At 50.9% G+C, this 18,402-nt stretch overlaps 3 protein-coding genes across 9 annotated transcripts; 2 read left to right on the top strand and 1 right to left on the bottom strand.

Annotated features, from left to right (window-relative positions):
* The first annotated feature begins 1,017 nt into the window (after nt 1-1,017).
* On the top strand, nt 1,018-8,626 carry SLC35A2 (solute carrier family 35 member A2). 4 transcript variants are annotated; one of them, XM_032474830.1, is made up of 5 exons: nt 1,018-1,168; nt 2,696-2,878; nt 5,096-5,247; nt 6,210-6,946; nt 8,308-8,626. In XM_032474830.1, the coding sequence occupies exons 1-5, from the start codon at nt 1,078-1,080 to the stop codon at nt 8,333-8,335; spliced, it is 1,191 nt and encodes a 396-aa protein (XP_032330721.1). In that variant the 5' UTR covers nt 1,018-1,077; the 3' UTR covers nt 8,336-8,626. The 4 variants fall into 4 exon arrangements, with proteins under 4 accessions (XP_032330721.1, XP_032330724.1, XP_032330722.1 ...); XM_032474833.1 differs by having other exon boundaries at nt 6,800-6,946; nt 8,308-8,625; XM_032474831.1 differs by lacking the exon at nt 2,696-2,878 and having other exon boundaries at nt 1,033-1,168; nt 8,308-8,625.
* Nucleotides 8,627-8,675: 49 nt separating this feature from the next.
* PQBP1 (polyglutamine binding protein 1) lies at nt 8,676-12,463 on the bottom strand. 4 transcript variants are annotated; one of them, XM_014555459.2, is made up of 7 exons: nt 12,317-12,463; nt 11,824-11,923; nt 10,146-10,257; nt 9,803-9,915; nt 9,331-9,615; nt 9,064-9,127; nt 8,676-8,892 (listed from the first exon to the last, which is right to left on the bottom strand). In XM_014555459.2, the coding sequence occupies exons 2-7, from the start codon at nt 11,888-11,890 to the stop codon at nt 8,736-8,738; spliced, it is 798 nt and encodes a 265-aa protein (XP_014410945.1). In that variant the 5' UTR covers nt 11,891-11,923; nt 12,317-12,463; the 3' UTR covers nt 8,676-8,735. The 4 variants fall into 4 exon arrangements, with proteins under 4 accessions (XP_014410945.1, XP_014410947.1, XP_032330729.1 ...); XM_014555461.2 differs by lacking the exon at nt 12,317-12,463 and adding an exon at nt 12,094-12,301; XM_032474838.1 differs by lacking the exon at nt 12,317-12,463 and adding an exon at nt 12,098-12,301.
* A 108-nt stretch (nt 12,464-12,571) lies between these two features.
* On the top strand, nt 12,572-17,617 carry TIMM17B (translocase of inner mitochondrial membrane 17B). Its single transcript, XM_014555462.2, has 6 exons — nt 12,572-12,676; nt 13,541-13,640; nt 15,410-15,473; nt 16,281-16,409; nt 16,497-16,607; nt 16,698-17,617. Exons 1-6 carry the CDS (start codon nt 12,651-12,653, stop codon nt 16,784-16,786), a joined length of 519 nt encoding a protein of 172 aa, XP_014410948.2. The 5' UTR covers nt 12,572-12,650; the 3' UTR covers nt 16,787-17,617.
* Nucleotides 17,618-18,402: the final 785 nt, after the last annotated feature.

Here is an 18,402-nt window from a genome sequence, read left to right as displayed (position 1 = left end):
TTCGTTTAAGCAGGACCACAAAGAAAAACTGTTGATTTTGCCATCAGCTCTTCTGTAGCACCCAGTATGTGCAGGAGTGCTTATTTGGGGATGCTGTAGACCTTGAAGATGTCTGGGACACACCTGAAATCAAAGATGGCCAGCTCAGAGGCAGAAAAAATACTGCTTCTGTCCTCCAACCCCAGGGGAGAAGAAAAGCCATTTCAGGGCACTGGTGAGGGCACGATAGGGGTTGAGCGCTGACATGGCATCTCCCTAGCCCTTCCTTGTATTCTAATAACTTCCAGGGTGTAGTCACCTGTTTTGCCCCTACCTTTTCACTTCTCCCTTGTTTTCTTACCTGCTCATCCCTCTCATCTCTACTTCTCAACTCTTGACTTACCTGCCCTGCCCTATTCTATCTTGGCTTCCCTTGTCCCGACCTCAGCTGTACCCTCTCTTGCCTGCTGGCTTAGCTGTCCCCTTCTCACTTTTCCATCTTCAAAGGTGACTCCTGTTTCAACTCTCCGGTGCCTTTTCACCAGTATGTTCTACTACCCTGCATACCTTCCTGACCCTCACCTGCCCCGCCGTCTCAAAGTCTCACTTCCCTCTAAGATGCCCGCGGGCTCTCCAGGGGGCGGGGCCTTCCCGGGAGAAGGTAAAGAGGAATTTCTGTCCAACCTAGAAGCACCTGGGAGTTTTGATGCAGAAAGGGCGGTGGCATCAAAAGGCTGCAATAAAGAGCCGAGAGAGAAGAGGGACAGTAGAACCCATGGGAGGAGGAGACAGGATGGGCGGGTGATACAGAGAGCGGGATCGAAGAAGACGAGGACGGGGTTGGCAACGGGAACCGGCCAGAGGCTCTGTAAGGACTCTGGGAGACTACGCTGGCTGCTTGCCCGGTTTCCCGACAGCAACGGGATTTGAAAATTCCCGAGGCCGCGCTTAGACTGGCAATGGGGACTGGACGAGGAAAGCCGCTGCTAGGGTCGGCTTCTCGCTCGCCCCACCCCAACTCTGGAGGCCCGGAAGCGGAAGTGACGGACACGGAAGTGGCCTCCTGTTGCCGAGGGGACGGGCCAGGCAGATGCCAACATGGCAGCGGTTGGGTCTGGTGGGTCCACCGCGGCGGCCGGGCCAGGGACGGTCTCCGCAGGGGCGTTGGAACCTGGGACTGCGAGTGCGGGTGAGACAGGGTGTGGCTGAGCAGTCGGCGACGGGCCAGGGGTCGGGGTCACTGCAGGATCAGAAAGGTTCCTCACTGAGGCGAGAGGGAGCATCCCGTATGGACCAACCTACGTGTGTGTGTGGCAGAGGGTAGTGGGGAGGACGTGTGTGTTGGAGGCAGGGAAGAGACCATTCTGAGGGTGATGGGGAGATCCCTTCTGCATATGGAGAGTAGAAACCATTCTCAGTCGGAGGAGGGTATTTCCTTTTGGGAAGGCTAAGACCACTAAGACCATTCTGAGTGTGTGTGTGGTGGCGTGTCCGTCCTTATAGAAGAAAGAGACCATTCTGAGAGTGGGAGAGTTCTTCCTTATAGAAGGGAGAGGCTATTCTGAGGGTGGTGGTTTCTTCCTTATAAAGGGACAGAGGCTATTGTGTGTTAGGGTGGGGCGAGTTCTTCCTTATATGACTTAGTACATTTTGAGGATAACGATGTCCATTATATGGGGAGAAGACTGTTCTGGGGGTCCCTTTGTAATGGAAGTAGAGTTCGTTGTACGTTGCAGTGGGAGGGTCCTTCCTTATATGGCAGAGAAAGGACGTCCTGAGGGTTCCAGGCCCTTTCTTATAGTGGGGAGAGTGCATTGTGAGTTTGAGTAGGACAAGGAATAATTCCTTGGCTGGAGGTAGGGGTATGCGGTGGTGGGAGGACGATTGGACCATATAGTGTACAGGAAAATACCTCCTGTATTGTTAAGGGACCCAGATCATTCTTAATGGAATAACCCTTTACTATATGGGGTTCAATCCTTGGGATAATGAAGGAATCATTTCTTACGTTCGTTAGACCATTCTGGGTCAGGGAGGAATCAGTCCTCATAGGAGGGAGGGATTGGAGAGACTATTTTGAATGTGAGGGAATGGAATGGGAGAAAAGCAGTTACTTAGGGGATGGACATGCCTTATACAGTGGTTGCATTCTTTGTTCTGGGGTATTATTCTTCACATAGGACAATCCTTCATTAAACAGAAGCATCATTTCATATGTCTTTGGTTTATTCATCCATCAAATGAGAATCTTTATAGTTCCTTCAGAGATCAGAGCCATGTAGGGGTCTGTTGAAGTAATACATATAAATCCCTTATTCCAATGATAGGCACACAGTAAGCACTTAATAAATATGAAGGATGTAGTTGGTATTCTGTCCAGGAGAGGGTTGCTTCAGATTCAGGGGCAGGAGAGAGAGGGCTGAGGTGGGTGTCCAGGGCCTGCCCACCCATTTCCTGACACCTCAGCAAGGATTCCAGGTATGGGCTAGACAGGGCGAGGCCCACTTCTCCCTTTCTGGCTCTTCCTGCCTGTGGCTGAGGCAGTGAAAGCTGGCAGGGGTCAGACCCACACTGGGTCAGGCTAGGCAGGCAGAAGGAGGAAATAGTGGTGGCTAGGAGGATCCTGGTTGAGAAAGGAGAGGGGAAGGTGGTGGTGTGGCTATGCCCCAGCAGCTTCTGACCCCTTCTTCCCCCTTGGTCCTTCCATTCCCCACAGCTCACCGGCGCCTCAAATACATATCCCTAGCCGTGCTGGTGGTCCAGAATGCCTCCCTCATCCTCAGTATCCGCTACGCCCGCACATTGCCTGGGGACCGCTTCTTTGCCACCACTGCTGTGGTCATGGCCGAAGTGCTCAAAGGTCTCACCTGCCTGCTGCTGCTCTTCGCACAGAAGAGGGGTACGAGCCAGGGAGGGGGGCTGCATTGGAGTCGGTGGGTGGGACCGTATGTGTGTGTATACCCACACCCACATGGAGGGTTTGTTGGGAGAGTATCTCTGTGTCTGTGAAACTGCCTGGGGATGGCATTAAGTGCAGATAGGCTGCCTTGTACCTCCAGCTCTGAGTAGCTGCATCCACATTTTTATACCCCTAACTCCCCGAGAGCTGGCCACTGAACACTATAGGAGTGAGACAGTCTGTGCCCATAAGGTAGCAGGTGACCCTCACAATGGTGAGTTATTTATTTCTCTTTAACTTTTCACTATAGAGAATTTCAAACACAAAATCGGAGAAAATAATGAAATCGTAAAATATCCATGTCCCATCACCCAGATTCAACAGTTATCAACTCATAGTCGTTAGCCATTAAACAGTATCAGTGATTATCCACTCACTATCAATCTGTGTGTCTGTTTACCTCCTCCCCTACCTTATTATATTGAAGTGGGTCCCCCATGAAGTATTATTTTGAAGTAAATTCCTCCTTATTATCTTGAATAAATATTTTGGTACATTAAAAAAAAATAACTGCAATACCTAGAAATCATGAATCAAAAAATTAATAATAATTTTTAAAGTTAATAAAGTAATTAAATATCCAGCCAGTGTTCAAAGTTATAATGATTTCTCAGATGTCATGAAAGTTTAAAAACTTTTGTTTGAATCAGATTTATAGAAGGTCAGTGTTTTGTAACTGCTTAGTGTCTTCTATGCCTGCTCACCTCTAGGTTGCCCTGAACTCGTTTTTTTTCCTTTCTGCAGTTAATTTGTTGAAGAAATTAGGTGGTTTGTTTATCTTGTAGACTTTGAGTAGCCTGGATTTTGCTGACTACCTCCTGGTGGTCTCATTTAACATGTTCTTCTGTCCTCTATATTTCATATAAGTTGAATTTATTTCCTAATCTAAACACCTCCCTGGAGGTGTTCTTTAAAATGTTGCCTAATCATTTCTCTGTGAAGGCCTTGCCTGGCGCTCTGCCCTCAACATTTATGCTGAAGAAAACGTTCTCACCCCCTCATTAGCTCCAGAGCCCTGGGAGGCAGCAGTTAAGGAACCCACCTGCTCTGTTCTTGACTGATTCTGAGCAAGTTCACGTGAACACTGTGTGGCATGCCCTGTTCTGGCTGGAGAGGTGGACATGTTAGCGATGCAGATGTACATCTTGCCCTGATAGGGCTGATATTGCGGTTGGGGAGAAACAAATAGCTCCAGATTAATCACATGCTTTCATCACATCTGCAGTTTCAACCCCCTCTCCCCAGTTTTTTTTTCCTTGAATTAGTTTGGTGGTAAAACTTGGCTTGATGTGATGCAGGGCTGTTTGTACGTTTGCGTTTTTTGATTTTCTCATTTGGTGTGACAACATAACGAGTCACTGCAGAGAGACAAATGTGCTTGATTATGATGGGCAGCCCCATATATGTGGGGTGTCTTATATGAAATATATATACCCTGTTACCTTTCAAACACTGGACATTTTTGAACACCCAAACCCCTGAGCCCAGGGAATTTGGATAAGGGGTTATTAGAGATTGATAATTACTCCTGGGATTAGTGCCATGAAGGGCAAGGACAGGGTTTTGTGAACAAGCATCAGCAGGAGTTCCTGTGATAACCTTGTGCAGTGGTTGTGGGGTTTTTCCCTGAGAAGGGACACTCAGCTGAGCCTTAAAAGATGAATTGCAAAAAAGTGGGGTGCATTCTGCAAAGGTCTTTTTCTACAGGAAAATGTTCTCATTTGTCAATTGGAGCAGGTCCCAACCAGACTTTCTGCTCAATAGCCTAGCCTGCATTCTGCCATGTGACTGGGGCAAATGCTTGATGTAGAGGGTGCTGACAGAAAGATGCAGCCAAGTGGGAGATGGCCCCTGCCCTCAGGCCAGAAAGTAACTAGATAAGTCTTAAAGTCAAGTCTAAAACTTCCACTTTTTGGTGAACAGCCTTCTACCCACATTCCTAGAGCCTCCAATTTACAGGCTCCTAGTTAACATGGATTATTTCACTAGAGAAATGAGTATTGAGTGCTTGCCGGGGAGGTAGAGAGCACAGACCTCACCCTAGCCCTCAGGGAGTCAGTGTGGTGGGAAGACACAGGACCAGGCCTGTTCCTGGCCCTCAGTGGATCCCTGCCTTTGGTAGCCAGTGCTAAAAAGGGCTCTCCTCCGTCCACCTAGGTAACGTGAAGCACCTGGTTCTTTTCCTCCACGAGGCTGTCCTGGTGCAGTATGTGGACACACTCAAGCTCGCAGTGCCCTCTCTCATCTACACCTTGCAGAATAACCTCCAGTACGTTGCCATCTCCAACCTGCCAGCTGCCACTTTCCAGGTGAGCCCTAAGCCCCGCATGGCCCCAGAGGAACAGGCTGGGGTGGGGAGTATGGGATTTGGGGGATAGGGGGTTACAAAAAGTAGGGGCTGTGTCTCCTTCAGAATGACCTTGGATCTTCCTCAACTTCAGTTTCCTCATCTGTGAGACTGGGAACGGGAACGGGAACAGTAGCTACTCACTGGGAGGCTGGGATGATTAAAAGAAATAATACCTGGGAAGAACCCTTAGTTGGTGATGAATAAATAAGCTTTAGGCTGTTTACAGGCAGCCTTATAAGATGGTTAGAAAGCCTGGATTCTGGGGCCAGGCTGCCTTGGTTCAAACCCCAGCTCTGCTACTTTCTAGCTGTGTGCTATTGGGCAAGTCACTTAACCTCTCTGTGCCTTAGTTGTCTCATCTTTAAATCGGACGTTACAATAGTGCCCACTTCATACTTGAGGATTAAATAAATGAACTCGCGAGGTGCTGAGACCCACACCTGGCACATAGTAAGTTCTATGTAAATGTTTACTGACGTGATTTCATGGCTGATTCATTTGTATAAACACTTTTATCAAGACCTCCCTCATCAGGATGTTTACCATTGATTCATTACCTGCTGTGTGAGGTGTTTCACATATATCAGTCTCATTCACAGATGATAATGTCAGGGCTCAGACAGGGCAGGTGTTTTGTCCCTCATCACACAGCTAGGACATGGGGTTGGGATGTGGACTTGGGTGTGGCCCAGGACTTCCTCACACAGCCATCCTCCTGTGTACTTTCTGGGAGGCATCTCAGAGCTACTTAGCCGCATCGCAGTCAGTGGCCAGTGGCTGGATATCTTTGCTGCCTTTATTGGCATCTACCCTACCATTTCCCTCCCTTGTGCCCCAGGGGTCCACAGCAGGTGCCGTCCCCCACGTGCACACATTGGGGGTCGGGAACAGCCCTCAGTGCCTTCCACATACCACCCACAGGTGACGTACCAGCTGAAGATCCTGACCACAGCTCTGTTCTCCGTGCTTATGCTGAACCGCAGTCTTTCCCGGCTGCAGTGGGCCTCCCTGCTGCTCCTCTTCACTGGCGTCGCCATTGTCCAGGCACAGCAAGCTGGTGGCGGGGGCCCACGGCCACTGGATCAGAACCCTGGGGCCGGCCTAGCGGCTGTCGTGGCCTCCTGTCTCTCCTCGGGCTTTGCAGGTGTCTACTTCGAGAAGATCCTCAAAGGCAGCTCAGGCTCCGTGTGGCTGCGCAACCTGCAGCTGGGCCTCTTTGGCACGGCGCTGGGCCTGGTGGGGCTCTGGTGGGCCGAGGGCACTGCCGTGGCCCGCCGCGGTTTCTTTTTCGGGTACACGCCTGCTGTCTGGGGCGTGGTGCTCAATCAGGCCTTCGGCGGGCTACTGGTGGCTGTTGTCGTTAAGTATGCCGACAACATCCTCAAGGGCTTTGCCACCTCCTTGTCCATCGTGCTGTCCACTGTTGCCTCCATCCGCCTCTTTGGCTTCCATGTGGACCCCTTGTTTGCCCTTGGCGCCGGGCTGGTCATCGGTGCGGTCTACCTCTACAGCCTTCCCCGAGGTGCAGCCAAAGCCATAGCTTCCGCCTCCGGGTCTGCCTCCGGGCCCTGCACTCACCAGCAGCCTCCCGGGCAGCCGCCACCACCACAGCTGTCTTCCCACCATGGAGACCTCAGCACGGAACCCTTTCTGCCAAAGTCAGTGCTGGTGAAGTGAGGGCTGGCGGCGGTGGGGGGAGTCAGGGAGGGGCGCCGGGTGGAGGGTATTGGGCATCTGCAGGACCAGTTGCCACTGGGGCCTGGCTCCTCTGGGGTTGGAAGGGTCTTTTCTTCCAGGTCATTGAGACTTCTGGAAGGGTATGGGACTAGGGCAGGGCGTCACAGGAACCCTTCCTCATAGCCAAGGGTTTTTAGAATCGCCTCCTGTGTCCCAGTCTAACCCCTTTGGGGACCAGGTCGGGGGAGCATCATCATTCAAGGCCTTTTACGTCTGCCCCCTTCAGCCAGAGGTGTCCTGTCTCTCATGCCTGAGAGAGCCCCTCCCAGTAATCCCTATACCTTTGCAGGGACAAATTGGACAAAAATCCTACAGCTCTTCAGTAATGACTGATGCCTCCCTGTGGGGTTCTGTTTCCCATAGCTTGAGGCCTTCTCTCCCTGACAACCATACCAGATCATGTTAGCAGCTCAGTCTTTTTGTGGCCTTGGGGCAGCTTCCTTGACACAAGGACCTGAAAATGGGCCTCTTGTGAGCGCCCAGGGAGAGAGGAGGAATGGGAGGCGAGAGCTGAGATTTTTGCATCAGCCCATTCAGGGGGACGGTGCAGTTAGGGGCTGTTTGATTTTTAGTGGTTTGGGGGTTTGTGGTGTAATAAGGTGAATGATCCAGGGTGTAGGGAAAACGGGGAAGGGAGGTCCTTGACGTGGCCTAATCTCATAGAATCTAAGACACTGTCAGTTGCTGGATGCAGGTTTATTTTCTAAGACATCCTGCGAGGAAAAATAAAGCTGCCAACCACACTCATGGTACCCCATTGGCTGTTTGAGGCACCCTTACTTCATACGGGGGTGTCTTTAAATTGCTGAAATGTGGGACCTGCCCCCTGCACTCCCCAAAGCTTATTAACCCCTTAACTGTCTCCCAGGATGTGTATGTATGTGTGTGTGTGTGTGTGTGTTGTGTGTGTGGTGTATGTGCGCGCGCGTGTGCCTGTGTGTGCCCGCGTGCTTGCGCATGGGAAACGCCTGGGCTATCTTTGCTATATGTACATAGGGGCGTTGGATCTTTATTTTTGATTAATTTGTTCTGATTTTTTGGTTTGTTTTTTAAGGAACTGTAATGAACAAATGTCAGGATACCCAATGCCAAATAAAGATGTTGTATTTATTTAGTCCACGTGTAGCTTTCTGACGCGGGGGACCCCCTCTCTCTGCGTGGGCTCCATTACTAACCCTGGGACTACCAGCCTCACTGCCGCCACCCTCGCTTGCTCAGGATGCCCGCCTGCCAGCCTACCCCAGTTTTCTGTGTTTTTCTTTCCTCCCCATTCCCATCACAGGTTGCTCACCAAGGTGAAGGGTTCCTAGCCGCTGGGATGGAAGACGCTGGCCTGGCCTCGCTCTCCCTTCTTGCCCTGGCCCAGCCAGGACCAAACTCTCTGATCAGTATTAGTGCTGGGGAGAGGTAGACACCGAATCCCCTGCCCCCACCACCCCCTCTCCCACGCAGGGCTGACACGACTAAACTCTCTGGTGATGAGGGCCCAGATGGGACCCACCCACCTTGGCCTCCAGCCCCTGTCACCCTCTTGTCTCTGCCAACCCCCCCCACTTATTTCTTAGGTGAGTTTTTGTAAATAAAATGTGTTTTGCATCTTGCTGGTTTGGGTTGGGAAGTCTCAAAAAGTACCAGAGAAGGAAGCACTCAGGCCTCTCAGGCAAAACTTTTATTAAAAACCTGGGGGGAAGGTGTGGGGGCGGCGAAGGCTCAGTCCTGCTGCTTGGTTCGGGAGGCCTCAGCATTGGCCCGGAGCACAGCCCCTGGGGATGGGTAGGGGCGCTGCTGGAAGAGGGGCCCGGCTGCTGTCGTGTCTGCACCTGTCTTGGCCTCATTCCTCTTGGGGAGTCCTGTTGACCACGTGCCCCTGGGGGTGAAAGAGGATCAAGGTGGAAACGTGTAATGTGCCAGGCACCCCCCTACCCTCCACCCCCCCCTCCACAACTGACAAAGGGGGAAAGGAGATAGGAAGAAAGAACGGTTACTGGTGCGGTGAATCATGAGGAAAGAGGAGGGTGCTTGAGGGGTAGTCACTTACCGGGGTGCGTCTGAGTATGAGCTGGGGTCCATGGGGTCTAATTCGTCATCCTTCCGGCTTGCCACTGTGGAGGAGGTGACAGAAGGAGGTCTTCAATGGAGGCATGAGGAGCCCCTGATCACTGAGCTCCCCCACCCCAGGAAGAAACGGAGCCCACGGCTGCCACAGCCCATGGCGCTTTCTCCCAGGCGCTAGGCTCAGGCACCCCAGTGAAGGTTTCCTTCCATCAGGCACTGCTGGCGCCTCCCTTACCTCACCCCAGCTTACCCTTCTTGCTCTTGGAGTAGGGAGCCAGTTCCTCCCGGCGATGGTGGCGTCGTTCTTTGACCTCTTCCCGGTCTGACTTGTCATATCCGCGGTCCCGGTCCCGGTCCCTGTCCCGCTCTCTCTCTCTGTCCACCTTGTCATAACCACGCTCTCGGTCTCTGTCAGACTTCTCATGGCCCCGTTCTGACTTCTCATGGCCCCGTTCTGACTTCTCATGACTTCGGTCCGATTTCTCATGGCCCCGGTCCGATTTCTCATGGTTCCGATCCAACTTCTCCTCAGCATCTGGGGGCATGTAAGCCTTGAACTCTTCCCATCTCAGGACCCAGTAGCCTCTGCCTTCAACAGCCTCCCTTGCCTGGGCCTGGGCCTGCCTGTCTTCCCTGACCCTCCTTGATCCACTATCTTTACCTGACCCCCTCTCGGAGAACTGCTAGAAGCACTTGAGGCACCCCTGGATCTACCAACTCACCTGCATTACTGCTCCTGAGCTTCTTGGCAGATTTGGTAACGACGGAGTTGGGGTCATGTGGGGAGAGCCAGGACACAAGGTCTGTGTCCACATTCCAGTAGTAAGGGAGCCCGCTGCAGGGCAGTGAGAGGGAGGGAAGGAATGTCAGTACAAGTGTTCTCTCTTTGTAGCCTTAGCTCCTGTCTCCCCAGTCTCTGCCTTACCAGCCCCATGTCAAGACCCCACAGGGAAGACTCCCAGCTCTCTTCCCCTCTGGCCCCTATTTAGCCCAAGCCAGGGATAACATAGAAAAGGTGAAGTCAGACGTCACCTCTCCCTACCCCCACCATGTCCCCAGGCTCACCAGGAAGGGTCAAACACCTTGTACCAGCTTGGTGGCAGGCCTTCCAACCGGGTGGCCTCATAGTCCACAGGATCATCATCATAGTCCTCAGCAATGATCTCTTCCTCTGGTTCTGGCAGGACAAGGGCGGGGAGGTGGGAGGAGGAGACCAGTAAGGACCAAGGGGATTCTCATCCTGCAGTCAGGTCCTGGAGAAGACACACTGAGATTCACATGGACCACGTGTGTGTGCCAGGTCTCACGTGCCCTGGCAAAGATTGCTCATATTCCAAATCTAAGTAGCTGAATATTGAGATTTACCAAAAAAATGTACCTAAATCTGTTTTGTTTCTGGATTCAGATTAAATATGACATACTATTACCCAAACTGACCTGGTTTCAGAGTTTAGATAGGGATTCATTTTAAAATGTATCCATATTTATTCAGTTCCTGAGTTCAGAAAGCATGTGACACCACACTACCCAAATCTATTAGGATAAAATTAGTTTGAACAGCAAGGGGTTTATCTAAAAATATGTCCAGATCTGTTCAGCTCCCAAGCTTGGCAAGTATGGGGTTTCTGATGCCCATATATTGAGTAGCAAGTTTGGATAGCAAGGGATTTATCCAAACACTGCTCTGAATCTATTTAGTTCCTGAGGCCTACAACAGTTGTCAGTTACTAGCAACAGAAGTAAAAAGGTGTATGAGTACCTGGACCTCAGTACACCTGTCACAGATTCCAGCTGTGGAAATAGCTAACAATGAAATGTGTATGTCAGCAACAGCATAGTGCCTGTCATACAATAGGCCCAAAACAGATACCAGCTGTGATCACAGTATTGTTAGTAAGATATATACTATCAGCAGAGAGCCTGATACTCAATAGGCTTAAAATAAATATTAATGACCATTATCAGTATTATTAACCAAAGATCTATCCCTGGCACACAACAGGTTTGTAATAGATGCCACTTATCAATAAAGTGAAAATAAGATGAGTTTTCAGTGCTGGGGACACCTCACCCCAAAAGAGATACCAGTTTTTACTATAATTGACAATAAGGTATAAATACTAGCAACAGCAGAACAGTAGGCTTAAATGATAAATCCTATCATCATTTTATATACTGTTAACCATAAAGTGTAGGCCAGACACTTAGTAGACCCAAAATACGTGTCAGCTATGGATATGGTGAACAATAAAGTATATACCACCAGCATAGTGCCTGGCGCCTCAGTAGGTCTGAAATAATGTTATCTTTTAGTATGGTAAAAAACAAAATACCAGCATCCTGACACTGTGCTTGGCCCACAGGAGGCTGCATTAGAGACTAGCTTAGTACTACTATCCTTACTATTAGATGCTTTGTAACTACTTTCAGGGACTTGACTGATGGATTAAACTTGGGATACAGAAGACCCAAAATAGGCATCAGCTGTCAGTATTAAGGATGAAATGTCTATTCCAACCCCCTCCACCTCCCCTTCCCGTCCCCCACATCCGCCCACCCCACCACCCCCTGTGCATGCAGTAGGAATGGGTGTCAGGAATACATATTGTTAACAATGAAATGCCTGCCACCTCACTGCTTGGTGTACAGTAGGCCCGTGCTAGGTATCAAGTGGCAGAATCAACAACAAAGTGCCTGTCAAGCCTGGCTACATGGTAGGCCCATATGCTTTTAGCTCTCTCACCGGGCTCCAGATGTTTGAGGATGCCTCTCTTGGCCAAACGGGTCTGCAGCGCAACGGGCAGAGGCATAGCGGGTAGCAGACAGACCTACGAAAGGACAGACTGAAAAATACCTCAGATGAGGATCTGAATCTGGATTTTGTAACCAAGCGCCTCCCCCAGCATATACTCATCTAGACTCCCACCTACCCACGCGCACCAGGAGCTGGGCAACAGAAATCTACCTGCGAAAAGGTGTAAGGGATAAACAGTAAAATCACTAAAACTCTCACCAACCCTTCTCTCGAGGCCAACACTCTAGGGCCGGGTTCCTCTCCCAGGCCCAGGCCCCGCCCATCCCCGAAGGGGCCAAGCGCGGCTCCCCCGTGCCCCAGAAATGGGCTCACCCAACATTCCCCAAAGACTGCCGGGTGGGAGGAACCAAAGCGCTGGGATGGGGGAGTATAGTGCAGCACCTCTTTCAGCTCCAAAAAATGCGCCCACCCCGGACATTACCAATATAGTCACACGGGTAGTGGAAGGCTGTCAGACCGGTCGCCTCTTTCTAGTCGCCTCTATGATCCCCAGGACCACAAGACTTTCTTCTCTCAAAGCACAGAATGACGTCCTCTCACCCCGAGCCTTGAGGCAACTGTGCGACGCTCACGCTGCAGTGATCAGATGACGCAAACCTGGGTGGCCAATGAGAGTGCGCCTTGCTCCGACGTCTGGCGAAACGACCCAATCATTGCCTTGGAATAGGTAGACAGCTCGGGCGCTTGTATGCGTTTACGGCAGGGGCGTGGCTTGGCCGGGGTTTAGCCAGACCGCGAGGCCGGACGCCGGCGCCATGGAGGAGTACGCTCGGGAGCCTTGGTACGGCGAGGGGCACAGGCCTCGGGACTGTTGTTGCGGCGCCACGGCCAGCAGTGGGAGGCGGGAGGTGGAGGCATCGGCCACAGAGCGCCACAGCCCAGACTCGGGAGGGTCTTAAGACGTTTGTTGTCTCCTGCCCCCCTCCACTTGGTTCCTCCTATTCGGGCTCCGTTAAAAGGGGGCCACAATTGTGTGCCTGAAGGAGAAGGTGCGGTGCAGCAGGAACCACTCCACGTTTCCCGTGACTTCGTACCTCCCAGTCCCTCTTTGTTAACGAAAAGAGACACGTTGGTCGAATCCATTCCAGCTGGGGGTTGGTTCATCTAGCGGAAACCCCCAGGATTACTGCGCGTGGTTTTTCCCAGGTCGTTTCAGTTAATGGAGGCGGGGCCCAAGCGAGCCAGTTGTGGGCAAGAAGCGGGTGCTGGATCCTCCCCACTGTCAGCGCTTGGTTTTTCCCAGTTGTGCGGGGGGTTAAAAAAGGGAAGAGGGCGGGGCTCGGTTGGACGTGATCATTGTCGGAGAAAGGGGTGCGACCCCATCCTGCTTTAGTAACCGTGCTAACTTGTTAACACTTCTGTAGCGCTTATTTAAATGTGCCAACTCTTTGCTAGTTATCAATTCATTTAATCTTTGATATTAGTAAAGCAGTTGGCTGTTTTCTTGGTTGGCTGTGAAGGGGAGGGGCGGACAGGGCAAAGACTGCCTCTTCCGCACTATTTCCTGCCTAAATGGAGGGAAAATAATCTCTTGAAGTGCTACTTCCCATTTGGGTGAAGTGGTTTCTTCCAGTGGGAAAGAGTCCTTGTGACATGGCATGGGGGAGGGCTCACATTAACCCCATCCTCCCCTTCCCGCTTGCAGCCCATGGCGAATTGTGGATGATTGCGGTGGAGCCTTCACTATGGGTGTTATCGGCGGTGGAGTCTTCCAGGCCATTAAGGGCTTCCGCAATGCCCCTGTCGTGAGTCCTTGCCTTCCCTGGGTGGTGCGGGGATCCTGCCCTGCCCACACAGGATACTGTTCTGAAAACTGCTTGGAGCTGCCAATAACATGCATTTATTTATTCTGGTGTCTGCTGACCTATGTGCCAGGCCTGGCTCCAGGATCTGGGAGTTTGGAGGAACTGCAGACATGACCTCTGCCTCTCACCCCCCACCCAAGTGAAGCTCCTCTGGAAATGCTGTGTTGTCACAAGGGTCATTACCAAGACCTAAATGTGTGTGCAAAGCCGTACAGATTTCACCTAGAGGCAGATTCTGGGTCAGAAACCTGGGTAGAGGGAAGTGACGGGAGTTTAACTGGCAGGACAGCCTTAAAGTTGAGAAAATGCTTTTTTTTAACTTTTTTTTTATTGAGTTATAGTCATTTTACAATGTTGTGTCAAATTCCAGTGTAGAGCACAATTTTTCAGTTGTACATGAACATACATATTCATTGTCACATTCTTTTTCACTGTGAGCTACCACAAGATCTTGTATATATTTCCCTGTGCTATACCATATAATCTAGTTTATCTATTCTGCATATGCTTGTCAGTATTTACAGATTTTGAAATCCCAGTCTGTACCTCCCCCCCCAGCAACCACAAGTTTGTATTCTATGTCTGTGAGTCTGTTTCTGTTTTGTATTTATGGTTTTTTTTTTTTTTTTTTTTTTTAGATTCCACATATGAGTGATCTCATATGGTATTTTTCTTTCTCTTTCTGGCTTACTTCACTTAGAATGACATTCTCCAGGGATATCCATATTGCTGCAAATGGCATTATGTTGTTTTTTATGGCTGAATAGTATTCCACTGTATAAATATACCACCTCTTCTTTATCCAGTCATCTGTTGATGGACATTTAGGCTGTTTCCATGTCTTGGCTGTATATGTGCTGCCAAAGTGAGCACAAGAAAGTGCTTTTAATTTAACGTAATTCTATCACCTTCTCTGACACCTGCCCCACCCCCCTGGGAGATCTCATCCAATGTCATGACTTGAAATGCCATCCATTTGTCAGGGTTTCTGCAACGTATATATCTAGCCTTGTTCCTCCCTTCAACTCCTGGAACTCTCTTTCCTGGATCTTTGCCCAAGCTTTTCCCTCTCATCCTCAAGGTTCACAAATGTCCCACTCCTTAAAGAAGCCACTCCTGATCCCTCAGCCACTATCATGTCTCTTCATTCTATTTCCTGTAGGGTTTGCATTGCTGTCTGAGGCTATCTTGTTTATCTGGGATCTGTCTCTCCCACTGTAATGTGAGCTCTGAGAGGATAGGGGCCACGTCTACCTTGTTCACTGCTGTTTGCTTGCATATAACAAGGGGCCTGGCACATAGGTCCTCAATAATTACTGAATGAGTGAATGAATGAATGAATAACTTCTCAATCCAGCTCTGAGAACACCTATGTTGGGGTGCTCTCCAGCCCCCTCATTCTTGGCCACTTCACATTTTTACCCCTAATACCTCTAGTGGGTTTCCCACCCTGTCCCTCTTTCATTTTTATTTTTATTTATTTAAATTTTTTTTCAAATTTTTAAATTTTTTGCTGGGGAGGTAATTAGGTTTACTTATTTATTTTTAGAGGAGGTACTGGGGATTGAACCCAGGACCTTGTGTATGCTAAGCATGCACTCTGCCACTGAGCTATACGCTCCCCCCAACCCCATCCCTCTTTTAAAAGCTAGAAACCTTGTCTGCCAGTGAGCCTGCTTCTGATTCCCTTCCTTATCCCTTACCCCCAGGGAATTCGGCACCGACTGAGAGGTAGTGTCAATGCTGTGAGGATCCGAGCCCCTCAAATTGGAGGTGAGAGGTTTGGGGAGACATAAAAGAGATATGATAACAGAGTTGGGAGTGGTTGCTCCTTTGAGTCTAGACTGCAAGATAGGGGTCCAGATTCTAGCCTCAATTCTGCCTGGGACTTCCTGGGGGAGTGATGTTTCCCAGAAATTTAATATGGGTGAGTTCTGGAGTTTCAGTCCAGGCCCTGGCTCTTCCCTGATGTGTGACCTTGGGCTAGTGGCTTAACATCTCTGAACCTCATCTGTAACACAGGGGTGGCAATAACTAACCACCCCAGTCAATTTTATAATTTATGTAATTTACATTGTCCTTACTAAGTGTGGGTTGTGCTGCTAAGCACTTTGATAATATTAACTTTACATTTTCAGAAGTCAAATAACATGTAGTGCCTAGATTAGGTGCCGGCACAGAGTTAGACCTCAGTAAACATTTTAACCATCATATTGTTAACTGCCTTTCCTAATCCGTTTCCTTCTCCCAAACCAAGATCAGAATTCCAATTCTATGTGGTAGTTATGAGGATCAAAGTTGCTCTGTTAAAAGCCATCTAGAAGCAGATAAGTTTGCCTGTAAACACTTGTCAACTCCCCGTGAAAGTGAAGGAAGTGTGATAATGATTATAGACAGCTTGAAAAAGCCACCACAGGGACAGATGGGGACTATCCCCCAGGAGTTTGCCATCTGCCTCTGCATCTGGGTTTTTCTCCCCATTCTTTGCCAGAGCATACAGGCCTTGGAAGTCCCCAGACCCTGAGCCATAGATTCTTGCGATTCTTCAGGAACACTAATTAGGCCTTCGTCCCCCTACAGGTAGCTTCGCAGTGTGGGGGGGCCTGTTCTCCACCATCGACTGTGGTCTGGTGCGACTGCGGGGCAAGGAAGATCCTTGGAACTCCATCACCAGTGGAGCGTTGACCGGAGCTGTGCTGGCTGCCCGCAGTGAGTGCCTCAGTCCCTGGCCCCAGCCCCTTCTACCCAGTTCTGCCTGCCCTCACCTCCCTCTCTCCTGCCTCCTCTTTCCTTCAGGTGGCCCACTGGCCATGGTGGGCTCGGCCATGATGGGGGGCATCCTGTTGGCCCTCATCGAGGGTGTCGGCATCCTCCTCACTCGCTACACCGCCCAGCAGTTCCGCAATGGTGAGAACCTGGCAAAGCTGGTCAGGGAGAGGTAGGAAATGCTCTGACTAGCCGCCTCCACTCACCTTTACTTGATTCTCCCCTCTCTAGCACCCCCATTCCTGGAGGACCCCAGCCAGCTGCCCCCTAAGGAGGGTACCCCGGCCCCAGGCTACCCCAGCTATCAGCAGTACCACTGAGGAAGTGACCGCCTATCACCGCCACCGTGGGAGCTCCTCCTCGGTTCCCTCCCCGATGATCTACCTCGATGGGGGGGCTGGCTCCTGGTTGGCCCTGGGACCCTCCAGAGAGGGCCTCTACTCTGTTCCCTTATCCCAGTTTGGAGGTGAGGCACCCCAACTGCCCTGATGGATGGGTCTCTCCTCTCTCAGGGCACCCCAGCCCCCACTCACATGTAACAAGCTCTCACCCTAGTCCCTTTGGCACCCTGATGAGTATTTAAAGCCAGTTTTGAAATGCCTATGTATGTACTCCTTGAGCCACCCATAGGAGCCGCTCCCTAGGACAAGGGGCAGAGCCCTCTTTGGGGACTTGGGAGCCCTCCAATTTGGAGTCCCACAGAGAGTGGGCTCTAGTAAGGGTTTGTGGCATGAATGTGCAGGAGGGGGAGTGAGTCAAGATGTGAGTAAGGATGTGTGGGGACCAAGTGGTGAATCATAAGCAGACAGAGGAACAGGCTTGGGAAAGAAGTGAGTGAGCACAAGATTGCTGGGGTGGCGAGGGTGGTTCAGCACCTGGCACCTCTGACCTCTCCCCGCCCCGTGTCTCTATCGCCAAGGCTGGGAAATCTGACCTCATCATGAACTCTGTCTTTTCTGGATACCAGTCACCCATTTGTGAAGCTAATTCCCCTCCATGTGGCCTCACCATGGACCTGGGATGGAAGTAGGGGCCAGGGGGACCCAGCTTCCTTGAAGAAGGTACCCTTTGTCAGCCTCCTCTTCTGCACCACAGATGTTCCTGCTCTGCGATGCTCAGTGTTGTCAGTATTTAAGGGTACCACAAAAGAACCAGAAATGAGTTTTTATTTTGGGTGTGGGGGAGTTTTGGGAAAGATTTTTCTGGATGGACATTTGGCCTCAAACACTTGCATGTAAACCCCTACATGTGTGAGGCAGCCGCCCCCACTGGGGTGCAAACAGCCTCATGGGAAACAAAAACAGTCCCTTTTGTACAAAGCCATTGCAAAGAGGTGGAAATGCCCTCTCTCATAAAATCGCTCCCTGGAGATGCAGATGCTGAGTTCTCAGGCCTCCCAAGGCCCCAACGGGGACCTGGCCTTGAACTCTTGGCTCCACGGGCACAGGCCCGGGCCTGCCAGCTACCCCGACACACCTGCAGGACCTGGACCGCAGTCAGACCCAGGGTATCCCTGGCTGCCACCCTTGTATTTCTGGTTCACTCCATTTGGTCCCGCTCATTTGGTACACCTAAGCCCCGCCCTTCCTCACCTCCCTGCTGCTAATAAACGTTGGCCCACTATCTCTTCCGAGCCTTTTCCCTCTGGGAGTCCACAGGCTCCACCCCTCTCAGGCTACTGTGCTGCCTACAGACCCTTAAGTCCCCAGGTCCCATTCCCTATCTTTCAACCGGGTCCTCTAAGGCTTTTGCAGGCCCTACCTCCTTTACCTATCGACTTGGACTCCTCTGAGGCCTCCTCCAAGTAGGCTCCGCCCCTACAGCCCCTTATGTCTGCAAGTTCCGTTCCTTCAGCAGCCTGCAGACCCTACCTCTAACCATCTTCAGGCCCCGCCCTGCCCCGCGCCTTAAGGTCCTGCCCCCTCGGGTACCTCAA

Source organism: Camelus ferus, chromosome X (genome assembly GCF_009834535.1).
Source record: "Camelus ferus isolate YT-003-E chromosome X, BCGSAC_Cfer_1.0, whole genome shotgun sequence".
NCBI classification, from domain to species: domain Eukaryota; kingdom Metazoa; phylum Chordata; class Mammalia; order Artiodactyla; family Camelidae; genus Camelus; species Camelus ferus.
Note: the sequence above shows the minus strand (reverse complement) of the source record. Positions and strands in the feature narration are given on the sequence as shown.